A 22,282-nucleotide genomic window follows, 5' to 3' on the forward strand; every position below is an offset into this window, starting at 1 on the left:
TTGTTCAGTTTCCTGGGGAAAGGTGTCACCTGGCCTCTAACCCCTTCCTGGGTTCTCACATTACATGCTCAGGTATTTTCCCTCGGTCAGTCTCCCATCCCCCAACGCAGACCATCCTAGCCACACTCCCCTGTCAGCATTCAAAGACCACAGTAAGAACAGTCCCAGTTCGTCACAGGTACTTTATGAATACTGCTATTCACAATGCTGGGCAGGCAAGCTGCAGTTGTATGCAAGTGAAGGGGAAAGCTGTATGCTGAAGGGGAAAACTCTATGGGAGTTGTAATCCCTTTGCAAAGCAAGCAGGACAGGGAGAACAGTGGAAACCAGAACCACTGAGTTCTGTCATTACTTAAACAAATAAACTGGATACAACTTCGGACCTTTTAAATTCTAGTTTAGCTCATTTTGGGCCGGATTCTGCCTTGTGCTTATGTGGGCATTTGAGGATGGGTTAGGGGAGGATGCAAAGAGCCTTCCACCCCTTGCACAGCCTGCTTAACGGCCAGGCTGAATTGCTGCCCCTGTGTTTTGTGGAACACTTGGACGGCTCTATCTCTATTCTCTAGAGGCACTAGGGTACCCCAATCAAGATGGGGAGGGGTAGGAAGAGGTGGGGCCAAGACTTCTCTTTTCACACACCAAATAGCAGAGCTAGGACCAGGGGCTGGCAAGATTCTCCTCACAAAAGAGTGTAATAGGGGGTTTGCTGCCACTGTGCTCTCATGAACTCCCAGAGCCATTCTGCCTCCCATGGCAGACTACCTCCTAGTGCTCTCTTTGGGACTATGTGGCTCAGCACTGCTCTCAACACAAGGCTGTGCCTAAAAAATACAACCATCAAGGCCAAGGTTAGTTTCCTGCAGTGCTTCTGTAGTTAGTTAATGATTGAGTCTCCTGAATGTTAGGAGTGCTGTGTTTGTCTGTCCAGAGTAGCTGCCTCTTTTTTGTTATCAATTATTTAGGGGAAAAATTCAAATCTTATCAGCACCTTCATTTTCATTTAGCTTTGTTCTCAAGCTTTTAAATTTTAATTTTCTATTGTTGCATATTTTTCTTTCTTTCTTTCCTTTTTACATGATGTGATATCTGAAAGCCATTTGCTTTTAAATTATTTTTAGGATGTTTAGAACAAAATAAAGCTGAGGGTGGAGGCTAAGGATGAGAGGGAAGGATGAAATAAAAGACAAGCTGAAACCACCCACAAAATTTTAATTCATTTTTGTCGACTGACTGGATTTCAAGTTGACAGTGTCCTTTTAAAAGAAACCTGAAGAAGCAACTGAGTGCCCTGCCTATGTTAATCTTTTCCACCATTGGAATGGATTCTATAAGAATGTAACCATTTACAACACTAAGGTTTTAAGATCTAACGTGATGGTGTTCATTGCATATGTGATTTCTGGGCTTCTTAATAATCAAATAGTTGTAACACACTGGAAAAGTATGTATGGGATATCATCAGCATGTGAACCCAAGACCTTCATACCCACAGCACAGACTTCTACTGTCTGACCTAATGGAATATCTCCGTTATTACTTCTACCAGCTAGGCTGTTGGCCAGGAGAGGGGGACATGGCACATACTTTGTTAGTGTGTTGCATAAAGCTCTTATTAAATAATATAATAGTTTTCAGGCTATTATTTTAATATACATATTTTGAAACTCATTCGATATGCAGACTGTTAGAAATATTTTCTATTTAGCATACAACATGCTTTTCTACAGATTAATATGTTCTTATAAAAGATATTCAGAAGTATGTCTGTAGAGTGATTTAAAAAAAAAACTTGCAAATGTAATATCTGATTTTCGAAGTGGCTCACACAAATCTTATTCACTGAAGCTTTCTCTTTCTATAGTGCAGAAATCCCTTTTCTGTCAACTGGAGATGGCCATACATTTCAAATCTCTACTGATAACTTCTATTTTAACCCACCCCTTTTTGCTCTTTATTATTTCAGGTGAGAAGTTCCATGAACTAACCATTTTAAGAGATTTAATTAAATCAAGATATGATGCGGTGGATAGGGCAGCCATATCCCCATGTGCTTGTCTGCTTTTTTTCTTTTTCTTTTTTTTGTTAGAGAAGCACCATCAACTTGCCAGAATGTTTTTATATATATATTGCCTCTTTAAAAAATAAATAAATTAGAGCTGATCCCGCAAAAACACTAAATGCTTTTAACTCCAACTGGCATTATTAGGCATTGAGGGCACTCACCACCTCAAAGGAGGTACTTCAAACCTTGCATGATTGGATCCATATAATGCTGCTTTCCATCGTTTGCAGTTTCCTTCTCTAACAACGCTAACTGTGACTGATAAAGTGGCCACATCGATCATCCTTTATCCATTCCTTCTAATTTAATTTTTTTCTCATGTTTCTAAGCATTCATTAACAGCAAATCTATTCTGTAATATAGTTTCTTTCTGTGCTGGCTTATCAATACCCCTTTGGTGTTAATATCACTTTCTACTATATCTCTGAGTGTGAGCTAACACTTTAAAATTCAAAGTAGTTAATGTCTAGAGATGGCCTTGAACCAGAATAGTGGGTCAGAAACATAAACACTGGCAAGTTTAGGTTGGGCCCATTATCAGTTAAGAGCCTTAGCTGGTTTTGTTGCCCTTAACCAGCCTCAAGTCCTAATGGGCAGAGTCTGAACTCTTGTTGCATACCTTGTAAAACCAGAGGTACTACTTGTGTAAGCTTACTGACTGTGAATAGAAGATACCCTGCAAGATTAGGGCATTATGATCTTACTGATGTAATGCCTGCAACACTGCATATGTAATATAAAACTTATTTAAGCCATAGTGGCTAACATTGTTGTGGTACGTGAACTCAAGACCCCTTCCTTTCAAAAGACACACTGTCAAGTATTTAGGCCTAAAACGTAACTTCCTAAATTTAGTGTAATCTGCTGTGGCATGTTCTCATATTAAATATATATTTAAAAATAACCAATGATTAATTTTTGTACATTCTATTTTTGTGGGATGTACTTAAAACAAAAAAAAAGCTCACTTGCTCTTTTTCTCTTGTGCTCACTCTGCAGTAACATTCACCATACACCTTACTAAAGCATCATCGATGCACAAACAAGGATGTGAGCAACACAGCTATTGTAGTATCTGCGTTTCTAAAAATTAGGGGGAAAAGCAATTGATGTTTGACTAATAGATGTAGAAAAAAACAGTAAGGAAGAAAATGTTTATCTTCAGTCTTCTGAGAGTTTTACAAGAGAGAATGAAAATACAAATAAAGATGAAACACTTGACAACTTCTCTTAACATGCAATAAATAAAAAAATTAGTGGTGTTTTAAAATGTTTTAACTAAAAGTAGAAGAGGACAATGTGAACCTAAAATAATGAACCTACATCTTCTCCCTCCGCCCCCTTCTTAGTGGTCCACATTTTTAGAACGTGGTATCTTCTGTGGAAAAAATAAATGCATATGTCTTATGTTGCATATTTTCCATAATAGATATGGTGTTTCAAAGCACTTTACACACATAAATAAATCAAGACTCAATTTTGTGAATTGTAAGTGTTATAATCTCCATGGTACAGATGGGGAAACAGAGTCACTAAGGTTAACTGATTTATTCAGGATCACAGAGCAGGGATGATCTCAGTGGCGTGGATGATAACAGAACACATAAAAGTCTTGCTTCCTAGTGCTGTGCTCTAGCCACTAGACAGTTGAGCTTGTGATGATTAATCATTTCTGTTCAGCTTTGATGGTTGTTTAGTGCTAGTGTCTTGCAGTGAATATTGCATTTCCTTTTTTGTGTTTAGTTTGCAGACTGTAGGCTGTATGCCACCTCCTGTATCTTCTGCAGTGATTTTAACCAAAGCTGTTGGTGGAAATGAGGTGAGTTTTTATTTTATTCACAATTGATTTTATTTGTTGTTGATTTGTGTAACCAAAATCATGTGCTAAAACATGTAGCCTGGTGAAATAGGGCTTTTCATATTATTACAGTTTATGAAGACTCTCAAAGTTAAAGCATGGATACAAAAAAAGGCAAATTTAAATTTATCATGTAAACTGGGGTTCTCAAACTGCGGGTTGGAACCCCTCAGGGGTTTGCAAGGTTATTACATAGGGGGTCGCGAGCTGTCAGCCTCCACCCCAAACTCCACTTTGCATCCATCATTTATAATGGTGTTAACTATATATATATAGAGGGTTGCTATTTGAAAGGGGTCACCTGTACAAAAGTTTGAAAACCACTGGTGTAACATCCTGACAAACGCCTGTGACTACTGAGACCACTGTTGCTACAAAGTGATATAATCACATCCATCTCTATTATGGTGTATTTCTCCTTCCCCTACCAGTTTGTGTATTTATTCACCTGTTGTATATTGTCTGAATCTTAGATAGTGAGCTCCCTGGGGCAGGGACACAGTCTCTGTGGTGGTTGTTTGTACAGTGCTTAGTATTACGGGGCACTAAGCCCTGTTTAGGATCCTGAGGCAATACAAATAATTATTACACACAAAAAGCTACATTAAAACAGTGATCTCCAAAGTGGGGTGCACACACCCCAGGGTGTTTGCAAGAGGATCCTTGTGGGTGCGCGCTTTTTTTTTTATTATTATTTTTGGTGCTTCGGCAGTTCGGGTGGGAGTCCGAGTGGCTTTTTTATTTTTATTTTTTTTGCTTCGGCAAAAATGGTAGCGCTGGCGCGGCAGGAGGTGCGTGCTCAAAATTTTTTTACCCATGGGGTGCACGATCAAAAAGTTTGGAGACCACTGCATTAAAAGACCATTAGAGGGTTGTAAAGTGAAGTGCTCAGAAAGTTAGGAAATGCCAGAAAAAGGTACAGACAACTTTAATTCAGTCCCTGTGTGTATGCAGTATGATGCAGTCTTTAATTATATGTTCACATAGTATTTTTTTTTGCCCAGGATCCCTACCTCCTTCAGTGCACATGATGGACAATGCTCACTGAATGGGTAGCTGTTCATTACTTTTTTCTCTCCTCATTTACTGCACATTACTCAGACCCTGCTCTGAAGTCAGAATTATTAATTTCCTCTTTGGCTTTTCTGTTGTACTTATAGCTATAGTACAGGGGTAGGCAACCTATGGCACACGTGCCAAAGGCAGCACATGAGCTGATTTTCAGTGGCACTCACACTGCCCGGGTCCTGGCCACCGGTCTGGGGGGCTCTGCATTTTAATTTAATGTTAAATGAAGCTGCTTAAACATTTTAGAAACCTTATTTACTTTACATACAACAATAGTTTATTTATATATTATAGACTTATAGAAAGAGACCTTCTAAAAATGTTAAAATGTATTACTGGCACGCGAAACCTTAAATTAGAGTGAATAAATGAAGACTCGGCACACCACTTCTGAAAGGTTGCCGACCCCTGCTATAGTATCTGAGTACTGCAAAAATATTGATGTTTATTTTCATTGCACACCAGTGAGATGGGGGGAGGGGTGGTATTATTCCCATTTCACAGATGAGGGAATTGAGGCCCAGATGTTTACAGGAGCCTAAGTCTCATTTTCCAAAGGAATTTAGGCACTTAAGAGTCTAAATACCATAGACGGTGTATGGGGTTTAGACTCTTAAGTGCCTAAGTGCCTTTTGAAGATGAGACATAGGCTCCTAAATCAGTTAGGCATTGTTCCGCTGAGTGAAGCAATGCCTAAATAGCTTTGCATTTTCTAACTTTTGAGTACTTTTCAACTTTAATAGTGTTCTTTTAATGTAGGGTTTTTAAAATGTAATTTCCTAGTTTTTTTTTTGTTTTTGTTTTAAAGCAAGCTGGTAAAACAGAAATTCAATCACGAATCATCATATTGACACCCCCATGGTTCATCAGCAGAGTTGGAACTTTTAAATCCTCTGCCACTTGAGCTCATGGAGCAACTTATAGCAGTAGTAGGCTGTCATCCTGTGGACCAGGTTAGAGGGGGATGAGACATATGCTTTGCCAGTGGGTTGCGCACACATTTTCTGATATCAGGATTGGTGAAGCTTGGGTGTCTTGGTTTCACACTAGGTTCTGGAGGGGAGTGTGGTCTAGTGGCCACATATTTCTGCCTCTGTTCTCCTGAGCCGGACCCTTTCTGCCCTGTCCCCTCCATATTGTCCCCGTCTCAGTCATCTCTGCCTGCCCGCTTTACCCCTTAGCTTCTTGTCTCTTCACCTAGCCAGTCCTAGTCTCCATCCGAGTCTCGGACTTCACATCTCAATACCAATTTCCCTCACTAGCTCATTGTCCCAATCTATTCCCTCACCTTCCTCCCCACCATGTCTGGCTCTTGTCCCTTCTGCATTCAAGTCAGGGTGCATCCTCCTCCAAAGTCCCTGGGCACCAGAAGCGGGAGCATTGAGAGCACAGAAGAGAAAGTCTCCCTGCTCTCAGTTCTGGTGCCTCGTGCTACAGCAGCCACTGGCTGCTGGAAATAACAGTTGCAGGGAAATGTCCCTAAAGCCTCTCCAGTGTGGGCTGAAGCATGCTCAGTACAGATGGAATCTATAGAGAATTTAGTTGCCAAATTCTGACAAATCTCTAGTGAGAATGTGCTATGTTTATTTATTTATTTGTGGCTTACAGCATGGCCACATTCAGGCTCTTTTCCCGAATGGGAACAGCAAAAGGCACATGACTGACACCAGGGCAATGCCCCTGCCAAATTTCAATCCCTTGCTCCAAAGCAAGGAGGTTCTAGAGCTTCTCAACTGAATGGTTATGAGAATTTTTTAATGTAGGAAAAACAATGTCTTTTTCTCTGTCACTGAAATCACCTCTGATTTGTGAAGTTGTATTTAATATCTGAAGTGAAATTCAGTTTGCATGGTGGTAGTGATTGTTGACTATTATTCCTTCTAGTCTACTGTTGTCTCATCAAGCTCTGATTCTTCTTATATGATTCTTCTTACAGAGTTAGAGATTTGGAGGGCTTCAGCGGATTTTATAAGGGTAGAGAATGGAGGTGGTGGTGGATAGTTGCAATATGTTAGTAAGAAACATGAAGTGGTGAGTTGAAATGCCTCGTTTGAAATAGCAGGCATAATTGAGTCTGTCTGGGGGCTGGTCCACACTAAGCCCCCAGTTCGAACTAAGATACGCAACTTCAGCTACAGTCGAAGTATCTTAGTTCGAACTTAAAGGTACTTACCACGGGTCCACACTCGGCAGGCAGGCTCCCCCGTCGACTCCGCCTACTCCTCTCGCGGAGAAGGATTACCGGTGTCGACGGCAAGCACTTCCGGGATCGATTTATCACGTCTAGACACGATGCGATAAATCAATCACAGAAGATCGATTGCTTGCCGCCGAACCAGCGGGTAAGTATAGACGTACCCTGGATTAAAGTACTGAGAAGAAAAAGAACTGAGAGTCTTTAAAGGAACCATTAGACAGTGTGGCCTAGTGGACAGAGCACTTGAGTGGGACACAGGAGACCTGGGTTCTATTCCCATCTCTGCCACAGGCCTGCTGGGTAACTTTGGGCAAGTCACGTCACTGTTCAGTGCCTCAGTTTCCCCATCTTTAAAAATGGGGATAATGGTACTTATCTTCTTTTGTGAAGCACTTTGAGCTCTTCTGATGGAAAAGCACTATATAAGAAACACATTAGATAAATGCTATATTTTTATTATTATTAGGTCTAGATAAGAGCGAGCAAGTATTTGTTAAAATGCTTGGGGCGATTGCTAACACCATTAGGCTAGAAGCCACTGGGATAACTGGAGATTTTGCGTAATTGGAAAATTTGGTCATGAAATTATGAAAATAAAGGGAGGATTTGTAATTTTTTTTTTATAAGGATCTATTTTTAAATAGGCATATGTACTAACAGGGACATACTTCTGTTGAATAAGGAGGGTACGGTAAGTGAATTTAATCTTAAGGGTAGTTTGAGTAACTAATTGAGCTTTGTTCACTGATTCTAAATTTCAGCTGTACTGTGATTTTTGGTGCAAAACCAGGTAAATTTAAAAATCCAGTGTCAGTAAAATGAGGAATTTAATTAGCAACATAAATTGGCATTTATAAAACTATAAGACCTGCCAATATTTATGTATTTATTTCTGTTTTGGTCTAAAGAAACTCTACACCAAAGAATGACCACCAAAGTGCTGGGTGCCCTTGATGCACATTTAAGAACACAATGACTCAGAAGTTACAGAACATAAAACCATCAAAAGCAGTAACACTTCTCCCTCTTCCCTCACTGCACACATCATTTGGTCACTAAACATATGACCCGTACAGCATGAAACCTCTAGTGCACTCCATTGCCTCTGCCATCCACAATGCCTGCTCAAACAGACTGGCTTTGCAGAGCGCCTGGAAAACCAACTAATTGGGGCTATTTCAGAGTTTGAGGGTCAGAGCAGTTCAGAGAAAACTAGCTTTTATGGGGAGCCTGCTGCCAGTACTCCCCGGCCTTTTATAGTGAAGGGGGAATCAAACTTGAGGACATCTTCTGGTTGCAACTGTGGCATTATGATATGGGGGAGGCATTCTCTCAAGTAGATGGCCTCAAACTCTTTAGGGTTTTGTAGGTCAAAACTAACATCTTATACTCCACTTCGATATGCGGATGAATGGCAACTTGTTTAAGGTATTTGGGAGAAAAGTAGAGCTCATAAAAATTCTAGGGAGCAATAAACTTTTAAGCTTTTTAAGAGTGAAATAAAGGAAATGCAAAGGAGTATGCAAAGAGCAAAGGAGAAAAATTGAGTTCAAGTGTCTGGGATGCTAAGACCAATAATAAAAGATATTTAAAATACTGTATTGGAGTTCAGAGGATGGCGGAAGGGGGAATCCAGTGAGGCCATTAATAGGATGGCAGAGCAAAATGGTCCTTGAGGGGTTCAAGAAAAGAGAGCAGCTGTTCCTTCTCTGCAGATATTAGAGTAAGGGTAGTCACTAATGGCAGTTTTTTCTCTTCCTGTTGCGGGAGGTTCTGCACCTATTGCTGACTAGGAAGAATAGCCTTTTCTGTAGATCCCCCAATTCATATCTATTGAAGCAGTTGGGAGGGTCGACAGTGTCAGCTCATCCTCATATGTACCTCTGCTCATCTCCCTTTGACAGAGGTCACACAAATCTTGATGAGTGGGCTATCCTCTCAACTCTCTCTCCGCTCTTGTTTCTTCCTTCCATTTAGCCTTCACACTAATTTCCCTTTTTTCTTCTATCATTTCCCTGTACGCACTGATACCTTCATCAACCCGACAAACAAAATTCTAAAACAGCTGCTGCTTATCTCACAAATCAATTTAGTTTATTTGGAAAACCAATTTCAGGTAAATGAGTTGTGTGTAAGAAAACTCTGCTCCCATGAATGCAGGCAAAAAGTAAATACAAAAGGGGCTATTATGAAAATGACACATCAAGATCTAATTTTTAATTTGAGATGTTTTCCACGCTATTTGTCTGGCTGTACCGTTAATTATTTTTAGGATATCTCTTGGTACTGGGGAAATACTAGAGAAGGATGGTCATGGAGTGAAAACACAGAATTGAAAGAGAGATCTGTTTTCAGATTCCAACTCTGCCAGCATGCCAGACTCTCATCATGGCCTTGGGAATACCACTAAGGGCTAGACTATAAAAGGTGTTTAGGTGCCTAAAGATGCAGAATAGATGCCCGATGGGATTTTCAAAAGCACCTAGGGGCTCATCTCCCATTGATTTTTTGTTTAAAGAGCAAGGACTTTTGTAAATCATACAAGATGATTATCTGCACCTAAATACCTTTAAAATTCTGCCCTAAGTCTCTCTATGCATCTGTAAAATGCGGACGATAATTTTACCAACATTACAGGGTGTTGCAAACTCAAAAGAGTTTTGATATCTTCAGATGGAAGATTCTATGGAAGTACAAAATATTATTAAAAGGCGTTTGGCAGAGAGCAAGTATAGTCCTTTCTTTGGAAAAAAAGAGGCTGAAAATTAGATTTGTAAGTCTATCATATTTTTTTGGAAAAAACAATTTGAGATGACTTTTATGGGTGGCTTAATGACACATTTTGAAAAGTTTAATTTACTACACAAGAGTCAGGATAGTATTGTGCAGATAAATCACATCAGACAATTTGTGTTATGGAAGTTTGACCCTTTACTGCTTCACAAGAGGAAATTGTAAAAGTGATTTTTTTTTATTTTGACAGCTAATTAAAAAACTAGTCTAAAGAACTCCTTAATTTTAGTCAAATTGACTTCTCTTTTTGTATGTTCCTCCTGGCTTTGTATATACTAGACTTGGTGCTTCCAAAATAAGATGCTGCTATATATTCAAGGCAGAGGACTTGTAAATACAAAAGAATGAAATACAATGAAAAAGATAATAAATGTATTCCAGGACCAAGATAATTGGGGAAAGTACTAAAAGTTATTTTTAAATTTTGTTTATTTAAGGATTTGTAAAAGATTAAAAACCAAATTGTAAAATGAAAGGTATACAAATAGTTATTCTCCCTTTGATTCCTTTCCTGAAAGGCTATGTACAAATAAATAAACTAATGATTTTAACTGATATTTTAAAACGAACTACATGGGAGTTGTCACACTGGCAAATAAATACTGGAAAATTCCAATTTTTTTTGTATTAAAAACAAACAAACAAACAAAAGGTGAACCCTAACAACATGGTAAAGTCAGAAGAAAGATATTGATTTTTCTAAAAATATCAGAAAGCTTCTTTGAACTGTGTGTATATGTACATTAACCTTTAAAAAACAAAATACTATGACTGTAAAAGAAAGTGCAAGCCTTAATGTTTTGTGTATTTTACTTTGTACTACTGTGTGGGGTATTATTTGACACTGGATGGTAACGCACAAATATTATGAAAGAAGATTACTTACGATCTTTACAGGAAATATTCATATTACGATGTTTGGCTTCCTTCTCTAATATAACCCTTTTGTGACTGTATGTTAAATCTTCTCAAGTGATCTTGCCTAAGATGTTATGAAAATGTAACTATAACCTGGAAGTTATAGTATGTATTAATGGATATTTTTCAGGTTTTGGCATATGTGTGTAGGGGGTGGGGTCAGCATGAGGGCAGGACTGGTCCTGAAGGGCTGCATTTGTGAAAATCTTTAGTTAAGCTGCACTGTACACATACACATGCAGCGAAGTAACTGTGAGCACACACTATGTGTATACATAGGGAACTGCTTTATCATTACAGAGAAGTGGTCCACCTACTGTATTCTGGTATTATTTTCTATACATCCTAATGTGTTGTTTATTTTTTTGACCACTGCTTTGCTTTGAGCAAATAGCTTTTATTTTACTGTCAGACTGAGGCTCAGTTATTTTTCCATTGAATGTTTTTTTTGTACCCACCAGTACATATGAGTAGTCCGAATTGTTACTTACAATCTGGACTTAATCCGCCACAGTGTCTGTTAGGAACCTCTTAAGTTCCTCACAGTCTTCTCAAGTCTTGACTAACCTAAAACATATTGATATCTGCCATTTTTTCTCCCACACTGTTCACTCATATTTAACATCAGTAGTTCTAGTACAGATCCAAAGGATGCCTCCTGTTAACCTTGTGAAAAGTTGAAAATTGACTATTTATTTCTACTCTTTGTTTTTGGGAGCAAAAAATGAGGACATAATTTAGAGGTCTAGTCCTGCAAAGGCCTAATACCGAGTTCAATACATTACATGTATGATTTTCAAAAGTATTTAGCATTGCCTTTAAGCCAGTGGGAGCAGAGTTAAGCCAACAAAGAGTACTTTTAATAATCCCCACCTTTATTGGCTTACGCCAAAATTTTGTGTACCCCAAACCCTATTGAATTCAGTGGGAACTGAAGGTGACCTTCACCTCTGAAAATCAGACCATTTTGATTTATTAACTGTAGGCATCAGTGCTGGGGAAAGCTTTGGCCTTAGAACTTTTATCTAAGCTTTCATCCTATTTACTGTTTGCCCGTATGCCCCCAGAATGCCCTGGTTGTCTGCTGAAAGCAGCTCCTCTCCTCACCTTGTAAAGTCTGCAGGAGAGAGTTCGTCTCACAGGGTTGAGAACTTGCTTTATCCCTTTCCCGGCTGCAGATCTAAAGCGTATTAGAGCAGGGATTTTCCCTGTAACCTTTGTAACATACGCAGGAGCCTTCCCTCTATTCCAGTGCATCTTGAGAAGTATCTTACAAAGTGCATTTGGGCTGAGGAAGGACATAGTTGAGCTCCCTTCCTGTGCTTCTCTCTGGGAACTGTTTTTCAGCTCACTTATTTATTTCATTTCTCGTGTGGTAGAGCATTGAGGCCGAGGCCCCATTGTGCTAGGCACTGTGCAAATGTATAACAGAGTCCTTGCCCCAGAGAACTTACAATCATATTAGACTGTAGACAACAGGTGGATGCAGCAAATAGAAGATTGGAGCACAAGGAGACAATGAGATAATATTAGTCACTTAGGCCTGGGCTACACTAGCGGAGGGGTTCGAACTAAGATACGCAACTTCAGCTACGCTATTCGTGTAGCTGAAGTCGAAGTATCTTAGTTCGACTTACCTGGCCGTCCGCACGGCGGCGAGTTAACCACCGCGGCTCCTCCATCGACTCCGCTTACTCCTCCTGCCAAGGTGGAGTACAGGCGTCGATTCGGGGATCAATTTATCGCATCTAGACAAGATGCGATAAATCGATCCCCGATACATCGAACACTACCCACCAATCCGGCGGGTAGTATAGACATACCCTTAGAGTGAGATGACACTGTTGTGGAGGCAGGGGGGCAAAGGATAGGTTAAGGTGGGTTTAATACACCTTTATGCCCTCCATATTCTGTGCTGTTCCAGGAGCTGGAGAGGTCCTTAACATAATATAGTTACACCCGCTTCCCTGGACTGCCTTTTGGGCTGAAATGCTGCCTGGAATCGTCACAGTGCTTTGTGCATTTGCTCTGCCCTGACATGTGCCCTACACCAGGGCTTGCGAGCGGGTCTTCAGAAGGCAGCCTCACAGTTGTGTCTGCAGTACCTGCACCAGTGGAATCCTGCCCCATCTGACCGTGGGCTTTCAGGGGCCCATTTATGCTGCTCTGGCCATTTTATCTGGTGTAAAGAGGTTAGAATGGGTGAGGATCTCATCTCCACACTTGATGAAACATGCCCTGATTGAATTAAAGGCATTTACAAAACCTTTGCCTCGGCCCATGTGCAATGTATCTACGTTTATGAGTGCACAGCAGTTAGCCCCACATTTATATGTGGCGTGAGCTTCCTTAGCAGCATGGTTTGTGGGCATAGCAAGGAAGGGTGTGCAAAATCTATTGCCCATGCACAGCAAAAGATTTTTAAAAGGCTCATTACTTGGTCAAATAATAGCCACTTTTCATTAGACACTGAAAGATGTTTTCCATACAGGGCTATTACCTTGCTAGATTTCAAGTTCATACACCCAGCGGTTGAAAAGATAGTTGCAAAAATTTTATTATTAACAGGGAAAGTGTTTTCTTTGCTTTCCTTTACTCAAAAATGACTGAAACATTTTTGTACAAGCTTTCAATCACAATTGGAGATTTTCATTCTAAAGGTGAAAGTTTCAGAAAGTCATGAAGCCCAGATTTTGAAAGGTAATTAGGCAGTGCTGTACTCAGTGTTCCAATGCCTAACTGATTTAGGCCTAAATCAAATGAGATTTAGGTGCCTAAATCAGTTAGGAATTGCAGTGCTGAATTGCAGCAATGCCTAATTACGTATTTCAAAAATCTGGGCCTAAGTGACTGAAAACAGGTTCACAATAGAAATGGCTGATGTCACCGTTATTGGGCTGCATCCTTGTCCCTTTTTGAGGTCTCTGAGTGCTTCCCCACAGCAGTCAGGCTTTGGCTTCTTACCTCTCCTGCAGTGGGATTCTGTGGTTCACCCACTCTCAGATCAGGGTCTGGGCTACAGTCCCCTGGGTACCAAGTGTTACTTATTCAGCAGGTCCAACTGGGGTTGGAGCCTGCAAGCATTTTTCTTTGGAAGCCTGTGATAGCTTACATTAGTAATGATACAGACACAGCTTTTTCAAAACAGAGCCCTAGAGAATTAGATTTAAAATAAAGAGGCCTGTATTCCCTTAGATAATCTTAGCCTCTCTATGCATAGCTCAGGTGGGTCTGTTTTGTTCCGCATCTCTGAGTTGGAAAAATACCCTACATGGCTTGCAAATTGGTCCCTCTGTCTTTTTCTGTCTCTCTCAGGGTATGTCTACACTCTGAGTTGATGGTATAAATTCCAGCTCAAGGAGATGCACATGCGCTAGCTCTGATGAAGCTTGTTCACTAAAAATAGAGTAGCCATGACAGTGTGAGCAGTGAGAGGGGATTAGCCGCCCCAAATACATTCCTAGCATCTCACACGGAATTGTGTTTGGGATGGCTAGGCCCTCCCACTGCTCATGCTGCTATTTTGAGCACACCAGCTTGATCAGAACTAGCCTGGGCATGCCGCCTCGAGCTGGGAATTATGCCCCCAGTTCAAAGTGCAGATATATCATTAGTCTATCAGCCTTTTCACAGACCCCTTCTGGCCAGCCTCTCTGACCACCTCTTCCATCCCTTTCTATTAGGGTTATGTTTAGCGGACCAGTGTCTTTGGAACTCCCCTTGTTGCCAGTGTTGGGGCTGAGGAATTCCTCATATGGCTATAAACCTGGCTATTGTTTGAGGGAATGTTCCTTGTCTGGGCCATTGTTTTACCTTTCCTGCATTCCTTAATCCCCCTGTGATTTAACTCTGTGCTTTCAGGCAGGTGTTCAATAATAAACTAAATCCCTGGCCATTATCGTCAATTTAACCTGCTTGCATGGGACACTGAGCTGGTGGCAACTGTCAAATACTTGGGCAGCGTCTTGCAGTGCCAGAGGATGCTCAAAAGATGTGGACGCACCTATGAGAGCAGCTGCTACTGTGCTTCGGGCCCATCTCTGTGGGCATATCATGACATTAAGCATGTCACAAAGCTGCAGATCTCTAGACCCTGGGTTATACCAGCTCTGTTTTATGGAAGTGAAACATGTGCACTGAAGAAGGCTGAAGACCACTGGACTGACATTTTGATTCTTGTAATCGTTGTCAGTTGCTCCATTTTAAGCGGCAGGACAAGATCAGAAATGGGGCTATCCTAAGCTGAACTCGGCAACCGCTTCCATCAGCACTGGTTGGCTTTCTTGGAATGGACATATTGTTAGGACGGAAGACCAATGAATTACAATGTATATTTACCAAGGAATGTCTACATGGCCATTGAAAGCTTTGGTGACATAATAAGATAAACTTAATATCCAGCTAGACCTTGTTATCTGGATGGAGCTTGATCTACAAGGAAGCTATGGCCCTTTGGGATTTGCCATGATGATTGATTCAGGCAGATAACAATACCACACTGAACAGGGAAACTGAGTCACACACAAATACTACATTTCCCCAGTTATTCACACCTCATGAAATTTTAATTCTAGCCGTTGCTTATATGCTAACAAAATTTTATAGAATAGGTGGTATTTATGAGCAGTATTCATTTGGTTGAGAAGTACCATTATTTTTTTTACATTGGCATATTGAATCTTACTGCCAGACAGCTGTAGTTTCCACTGTGCCTTATACTGATTTAAAAATCAGAAGCTACTTTAATATTTATTATTAAACCATAATATTTAATCTTTATACATGGAAGTTTTGATGTTAAACCTGTATTAAAGCAGAATAGAAACTGCACAACCTTGCATCATTCCTTGAACATTATCCAGTTTGTGCAATTAACAAAAAAGGGGGCCTCTTGACCCCCCCCGCCTCATTACCCATCCATAGATGTCAATGGGACTACTTCAAAATAAGGACCTACTGAATATCATTGAGGTGACTGATTGTAGCTGTTGGATTTTGATTGTAAAGTTACAGTTTATTTACAAGTCTAACAAAATGTAACTGTTATTTTCTCTTGCTTAATCAAAAACAGGCATTAATCCAGAGCCAAACAGATATTCATCTTTCTTCTTTTGAAAAGAGGTGATTATATCTGAATGAGGGTATATAGAACATTGTGAGCATCTGAACAATCATAATTATTTTCTCCACTTGACTTAGAGTTAATGGGAGTTGGACACACCTAGTGAGAAGAAGATAATATGCCCTGTAATTAGGAGAGTGAGAATATCTTTAGTGAATTCAGTCAAGGAAAATAGTGTGTGATCTCTGAACTATGACTAACAGATGCTTGTATTTTTGTGATTTTGGTTACTTCTGTTAATTGTTAGTTTTGTTTTGTTTTTTTAAATCAAAAGTGTAAATTCAGTGTGTCTGTGTGTATTAGGAAAGTATTTTTTTATCACTTCACATAATATTTGTAGCTGACCTAATGGACAAATGTATATAATTGCTGACTGACTGGTAATATATAAAGGATAGAAAATGTGAGATTTAGGTTTGGGAATTAAATGATCCTGTAGTTCATTTTCCTTAAATTTTATTTTTTGTTTTGAGATTGCAGGATTAGTTTCTGTTTTAATCAAATTAATACTTGTGTGATCTTTATTAAATTCGATTTTTGGTTTATTTGACCATTACCTTTAAAGGGTACCTGAAAAGAAATAAAAATGATTTGTTTCCTTTTTTGTTTTGTTTTTGCTTCTTTATCACATATGAAAGAAGGCCTAAAATACTTTAGCTTTCCTTTCCACTGTTTGTCAGATGTTTGAGTTAAATATTAGGTTTTTTTAAAGACAAATAAAACAGAGTCCCAAACAATGAGATTAAGGTCTTGTCTACGTACAAAAGTTGTACTGTTTTAACTATTTCAGTATACTTAAAGTAGTGCAAACCTCTCCTCTCCTCCAAATAGTCGCTGTTATATTGGTGTAAAGGTGCTTGCTATAAGCTATTCCTGTATAAGTACCTTTATATCAGTAGAACTCCATCTGTACAAGGGGTTGCATTGATTTAATTATTTGGGTTAAAAAACAAAAATATCATCATAGCCCTAACCAAAATAGTTCACGTCCTTGGTATTGGTGATGTCACAACCCTACCATCTCAGTTCTTCGGTCATCCATAAAGACAAGAAAAACAAAGTAAATGAATCCTGAATTTTTAAAATAAAAGGGTAGAAAAAACCTTATAGGCCTCCTTTAATTATAAAAAAAAAGAAAAGAAGGGCACAAACCTATTTTTTTCTTTACAGATTACTTGTAAGAATTTAGGATTTTTCAAAAGATTCTAAACATCAAAATTTTCCTGATTTAGCCTCCGAAATTGGTGGGTTGATTTTTCAGAAGTGCTCAGCACCTAGCAGCAATGAATGACTAGAGTTGGTGCCTCAGTGGTTTTTAAATTAGCCCTCTGACTTAGGAGCCTAACTTTTTCAAAAATAGGAGCCTAAAATCTTGATCTCAACATTAGAACTGCTGGTAAACTCTATATGGGTTTGCTGAAGTAAAGCCCTTTAGCCTTTGGCAATTCATTATGCTTAAGATGGCCATAGCAGAATACTCAGCTAGGCAGTGGAGATTTTTTTCAGGTGTTTGCTGCTGCATAGCACGTTTTCTGCAATGCAGAACCAAACACCGAACCTCCCTACCTCCATTTACTTCCATAATTGACATAGGTTAACATGGATGGATGGGAAATATGTATGTGTGGCAATAGCAGAGGGTTATACGTTGTGCTCAACTACATGCATGCAGCTCCAATAGAAGCTGTTGGTATTTGGAAATGCATATCTGAGGGAAGAGCTTAGTTCAGAATGTTTTGTACAAAAATTGAATATTTGAATAAGAACTACAGTGAGCAAACAAGCAAACAGATGGCAGGTGATTGCATCAGCAAGAGAGAAAGAGGTAGCCACAAAAGCCTCAATTTCTAGTAATTATGTAGCCTACAAACTAAAAAATACCCCAACCCTTGAAATATGTTTGAGCTAATGATCCAGAACAATGATATGTTTTCAGAGTTTAATTTGGCAGTTTACATATGTTACTTATATAAACATCTTGAATCCTGAAAAAATGTGTGGACTTGGTTTTTTTAAAATCATTTCTATCTGCAGCAGAATTCTTTATCATTAAGTTTTTAATGTATAAAAGTGGTGTGGTGTCTACGCCTAAATAGATCTTGTTCACGATATTGTTATATTTTAGAAATGTTTAATTTAGTTTGCTTGTTATTCAAAGCATAATGAAAAATCAACATTGTAGAAATGTTATGTTCTCAGTTCCAGCTATCTATCCCATCCTTTTCAAAGGATATCTCAATGAGTCCCATAGGCCAAAGTAAATTATTACATGTGGTGAACTCTAAGTTATAGAGTAAGGTCATGGCAGTGAGAATATTTCAGAAAGGTTTTGTCTCTGCTTGGAAAGCAAATTAAACCTCTCATCATTAACTTTAGAATTATAGTTGTAAGATAATTTTCACTAGGGTGAAAGATCAAGTTCATGGAAGGCATAATTCAGTCTAAAAAGTTCTTCCTCAGACATAGCTCTGGGACATGAAACATTCAGAGAGGTTTTCATGTTATTGGTGGGGTATTTGCATTCACTAATATTGAAGATCAGAATCATTGTAACTTTTCACAATCTATTCTGGTTTTAGTCCAAGTTTTCCTAAGTGAGGAAGACATTCATTCTGTGATGATTTAAGAACTTTATTTTTTTAAAATATTCATTATTTTACAGCTATCATAATTTTATAGTGTGCACCTTTTAAAGAGTGTTTAATCTGTATAACCTTTTCTATTATTATTAATTTGTTAAATAGTAGCATTTATTGAGCCTAGATGATTACAGCTCTATTGTGCTAATGAACGGACACATGCACAGTGAGACTATCCCTGCACTGAAGTGCTTATTATCTGAATCGATGAGAAAGACAAAAGGTTGGAAGGGAATCAGGTACAGAGAGGCAAAGGGAATTGTTCAGGGTCACATAGCAGAGCTGGGAATAGAACCCAGGTCTCCTGATTCCCATTCTAGAATTCTGTCCACTAGACCACTATTTATTTGCCCACTTATCCAATAGACTTGCATATGATTCTAATCTGTCTATGATGCACCTGTCACAGATCATGGCAACCTGCACCTGTATTACCACTCTGTGGTCCAGCAAGGGCACCCGCTCCAGGCTCCTCTGCCATCATCTCTTTTGGGTGGAGACCTGAATCTTTCTCCCGCCTGATTGGGGTATTTCAGCTGCACAATTCTCTGACTATGCTGTGATATCCCCAGCAAAAAACAGATTGCCTAAGCAGGCCTGTTTTGCTTCTCTCCTCAGAGGCAGTAAGCAGTGTAGTTGTCCATAGTTACACTATCACACAGCTCTTCCTAAGCAAGCACATTTATTCTGAAGGTAAAAGCATTGCAGAGAAACATCAAAGAATCTACACACATGCAAATAAGCTTACCGGAGATCATCTCCTAACTCCAACAAGGGCTCTGCTTGGTGGACAGTCCTTCAAACCCCACCCAGGGTTTGTCTGTTGTCACATGTTCATCCTTTCCTTCAAAACAAGGATGCAGACTGAGCTAAGTCCTTCCAACTCTTCCCAGAAAGGATTGGGGTCCCCTCTTGCACCAAAGATCCTGTCCTTTTGCTGGATCAGAAGAGTCAACTCAGGCCGTTTATCCTACAATCCTTTCTTTGTCTGTTGGTCCCTGGAGACTTCAGTTTGAAGCAGCATAGGTGAGCCTGTCTCTAATTGGTGGTAGCTCCCTGCAAGTGTTACAAGCTGAGTGAATTTGCATAACCACCCCCCACTATTCTTAATGCCTGGAGGACTCTGGTCTCCCCTCCCCCATAGAGTTACAGACAGTCCCTGGCTTGCAATGATACATACAATTATTTCAGTAAGGTTTGTCCAGAATGTTACAGGAAATCACCATGCCTGTCACAGCACCCACCCCCGTGATGTCTGAGTGCAGTAGAAATCTCCTCAGTAGTTTGTGCCCTGTTCAACAACCATTTCCCGGGGGTGGTGTTTTGGTACCTGCTGGCCTATGACAGCTATCCTTTGTTAGGAGGGCTGCTAGTGGCCAATCCCCTTCCTTTTAAAAAGTGCTGAGATTGGGAAATAATGTGCCACTTGTAATAGCATAACAATAGGCGGGTATGAACAGAAGGGGAGCCCTTCCTGTTCTGTCTGCTTCTCCTGCAGAGGGCATTGAATTTGCAAAAAGGCATTGCTCCTGTGGTTTTATTTATAACCGTTTGTTTAAACACTATTCAAATTCAGGCCAAATTGACTCTACTTTTAAATCCTTCATATAATATTAAAATAAGAATATTTGCTTTAGGGTGCACTTCTTTTATGTACTACAGATACAAATCGTAAGTACTTGTATTTTTAACTGGGATATTTAAATTTCTTTTAAAGTATAGGCTAATTTAAAAGGAAGCATGTTGATAATGAGAATTGTGGAAAGATCTATCTGTCTTGGAAAGTGTGTGCATGCTGTCAAGGTCTTACTACTTTGAGAAAATTATTTTGTTTCAAAATAAACATTTACAAGGAAACAACTTGCATGAGAAATTATGTAATTTTAATACAAAAAAAGCTATCTTCAGAAGAAGTTACAGCTGGATTGTTAAACATCCAAAATTGAATAAATGATAAAATTAAGGTCACACATAGAACTGTTTTTATGGATACATTTTGATACTATTTTAAATTACACAATCATGTGTTATTTGCAAAATATTAGATAATTTTTTTTCTTGGTGCTGTATGTCAGTCTCTAATAAATAAATACATAAAATCCTGGTCTCATATACTTATAGTTTCATTGTCCTAATGGTGTAATATATATTTATTGAGCTGGACTTTTTATATATGTTCTTTAAGGTATCTATTTTCATAATTAAGTCAACAGCCATATATTATACAATTTATTTTCAGCCAGCAACACAGCTTGCTTAAGGTGCAAATCTAGGAGGAATTGCTCAGTATTACCCTATTTACAAACTTTTGTGGCCTATAAATGCTATCATGTTCCTACGTGTACTTCTTATATAGATTATTTTCATGCAACCTGATTCTCCTCTCATTATGTTTTTATATAAGTGTAACTCTTCTTGAATGTAAAAAGTTTTATTCCTGATTCTCACAAGTGCAATAAGATCAGGACAGTGGGCTCTGTTTATTTGGAATACAACAGAATAGCATGCAATACTAAAGTATGCTTAAGGCCCTTTGTTTTAAAATTTTATTCACGTTTAACAAAATATTTTCCGGTTTTACGGAAGCTGTTATTGCATTGTTATTGATTTTTCACCCGAATTTTGGACTACTCAAGTACATGGAAATACTGATTGTTAAGAAAATCCAATACATTATATTACATGGATGTATTTGTTAGAAAATTACTCTAAATATAAATGCCAGGCTGACTGTTAAATTAAGACCATGTTGTGGAAGATACACACACTCATATGTGTTCATATGTGTACTTAATGGTAATGTACAGTTCATGAAATAAATGACAGCATTAATCTGCCTTTACTTTCAGTATTCTTACTTTTTTCCTATTTGTTCCTTTTTTTGGTCCTCTTTTTCCCCAATATTAACCTTGATATTTACCCAGAAAACGGTGAAGTTAATATTTGCACAGATTTTCACCCATTTAATTTTTGTAATAAATGCTGTTAAATTGCTGGGAAATTTAAAACAAAATGCAAACCAAAAATGAAGGGCCTTGAGTATGCTATACATGAATCCGTAATGAAAAGAAAGTCATTCACCACTACTATTGCTTCATAAACTCTCCCATTGTGACCCTATAACTGACAAATACATAACCCACTACTCCTGGCTTTTCAAACCCTCCTGACAGTCCCAACTGACAAGTCTCCAGACCCTTCCCAGATGCAGAAATTCTCTTTGCTTACAAATAATGACAAAGTGCCTGATGAGCACTTGCATTTCTCTTTTTTAATTTGTTTCCTTTCCATTTTTTTTAAATCTAGGCATTACTTTCAAAATCCTACATTAATGAAATGTTATAGTTAATATTTTACATGCACAAAAGAATGAGAAATTCGGAGTAATGGTTTCCACAATACCTATGGCTAGGTCTACACAACGGGGGGGGGGCGGGAGGGGGGGAAGGTCAACCTAAGATACGCAACTTCAGCTACATGAATAGCGTAGCTGAAGTGGCGTATTTTAGGTCGACTTACCTGGCTGTGAGGACGGCGGCGAGTCGACCGCGGCTGCGCCGCCGTCGACTCCGCTTCTGCCTCTTGCCGCGGTGGATTTCCGGAGTCGACGGAAGAGCCATCG

General features: G+C 39.1%; 1 protein-coding gene across 5 annotated transcripts in view; it reads left to right on the forward strand.

The window, feature by feature from the left end:
- The window catches only part of SLC10A7 (solute carrier family 10 member 7), a 188,921-nt gene that overhangs the window by 12,600 nt on the left and 154,039 nt on the right, over positions 1-22,282 (forward strand). For 4 of the 5 annotated variants that reach the window (XM_054030507.1, XM_054030508.1, XM_054030509.1 and 1 more), the window contains exon 4: positions 3,809-3,884. In XM_054030507.1, the coding sequence (XP_053886482.1) occupies positions 3,809-3,884 (76 nt within the window). Of the gene's footprint in view, positions 1-3,808; positions 3,885-22,282 lie in introns of those variants that run through there. The other variant, XM_054030512.1, reaches the window with a different exon arrangement.

Source organism: Malaclemys terrapin, chromosome 5 (assembly GCF_027887155.1).
Source record: "Malaclemys terrapin pileata isolate rMalTer1 chromosome 5, rMalTer1.hap1, whole genome shotgun sequence".
Lineage (NCBI taxonomy): Eukaryota > Metazoa > Chordata > Testudines > Emydidae > Malaclemys > Malaclemys terrapin.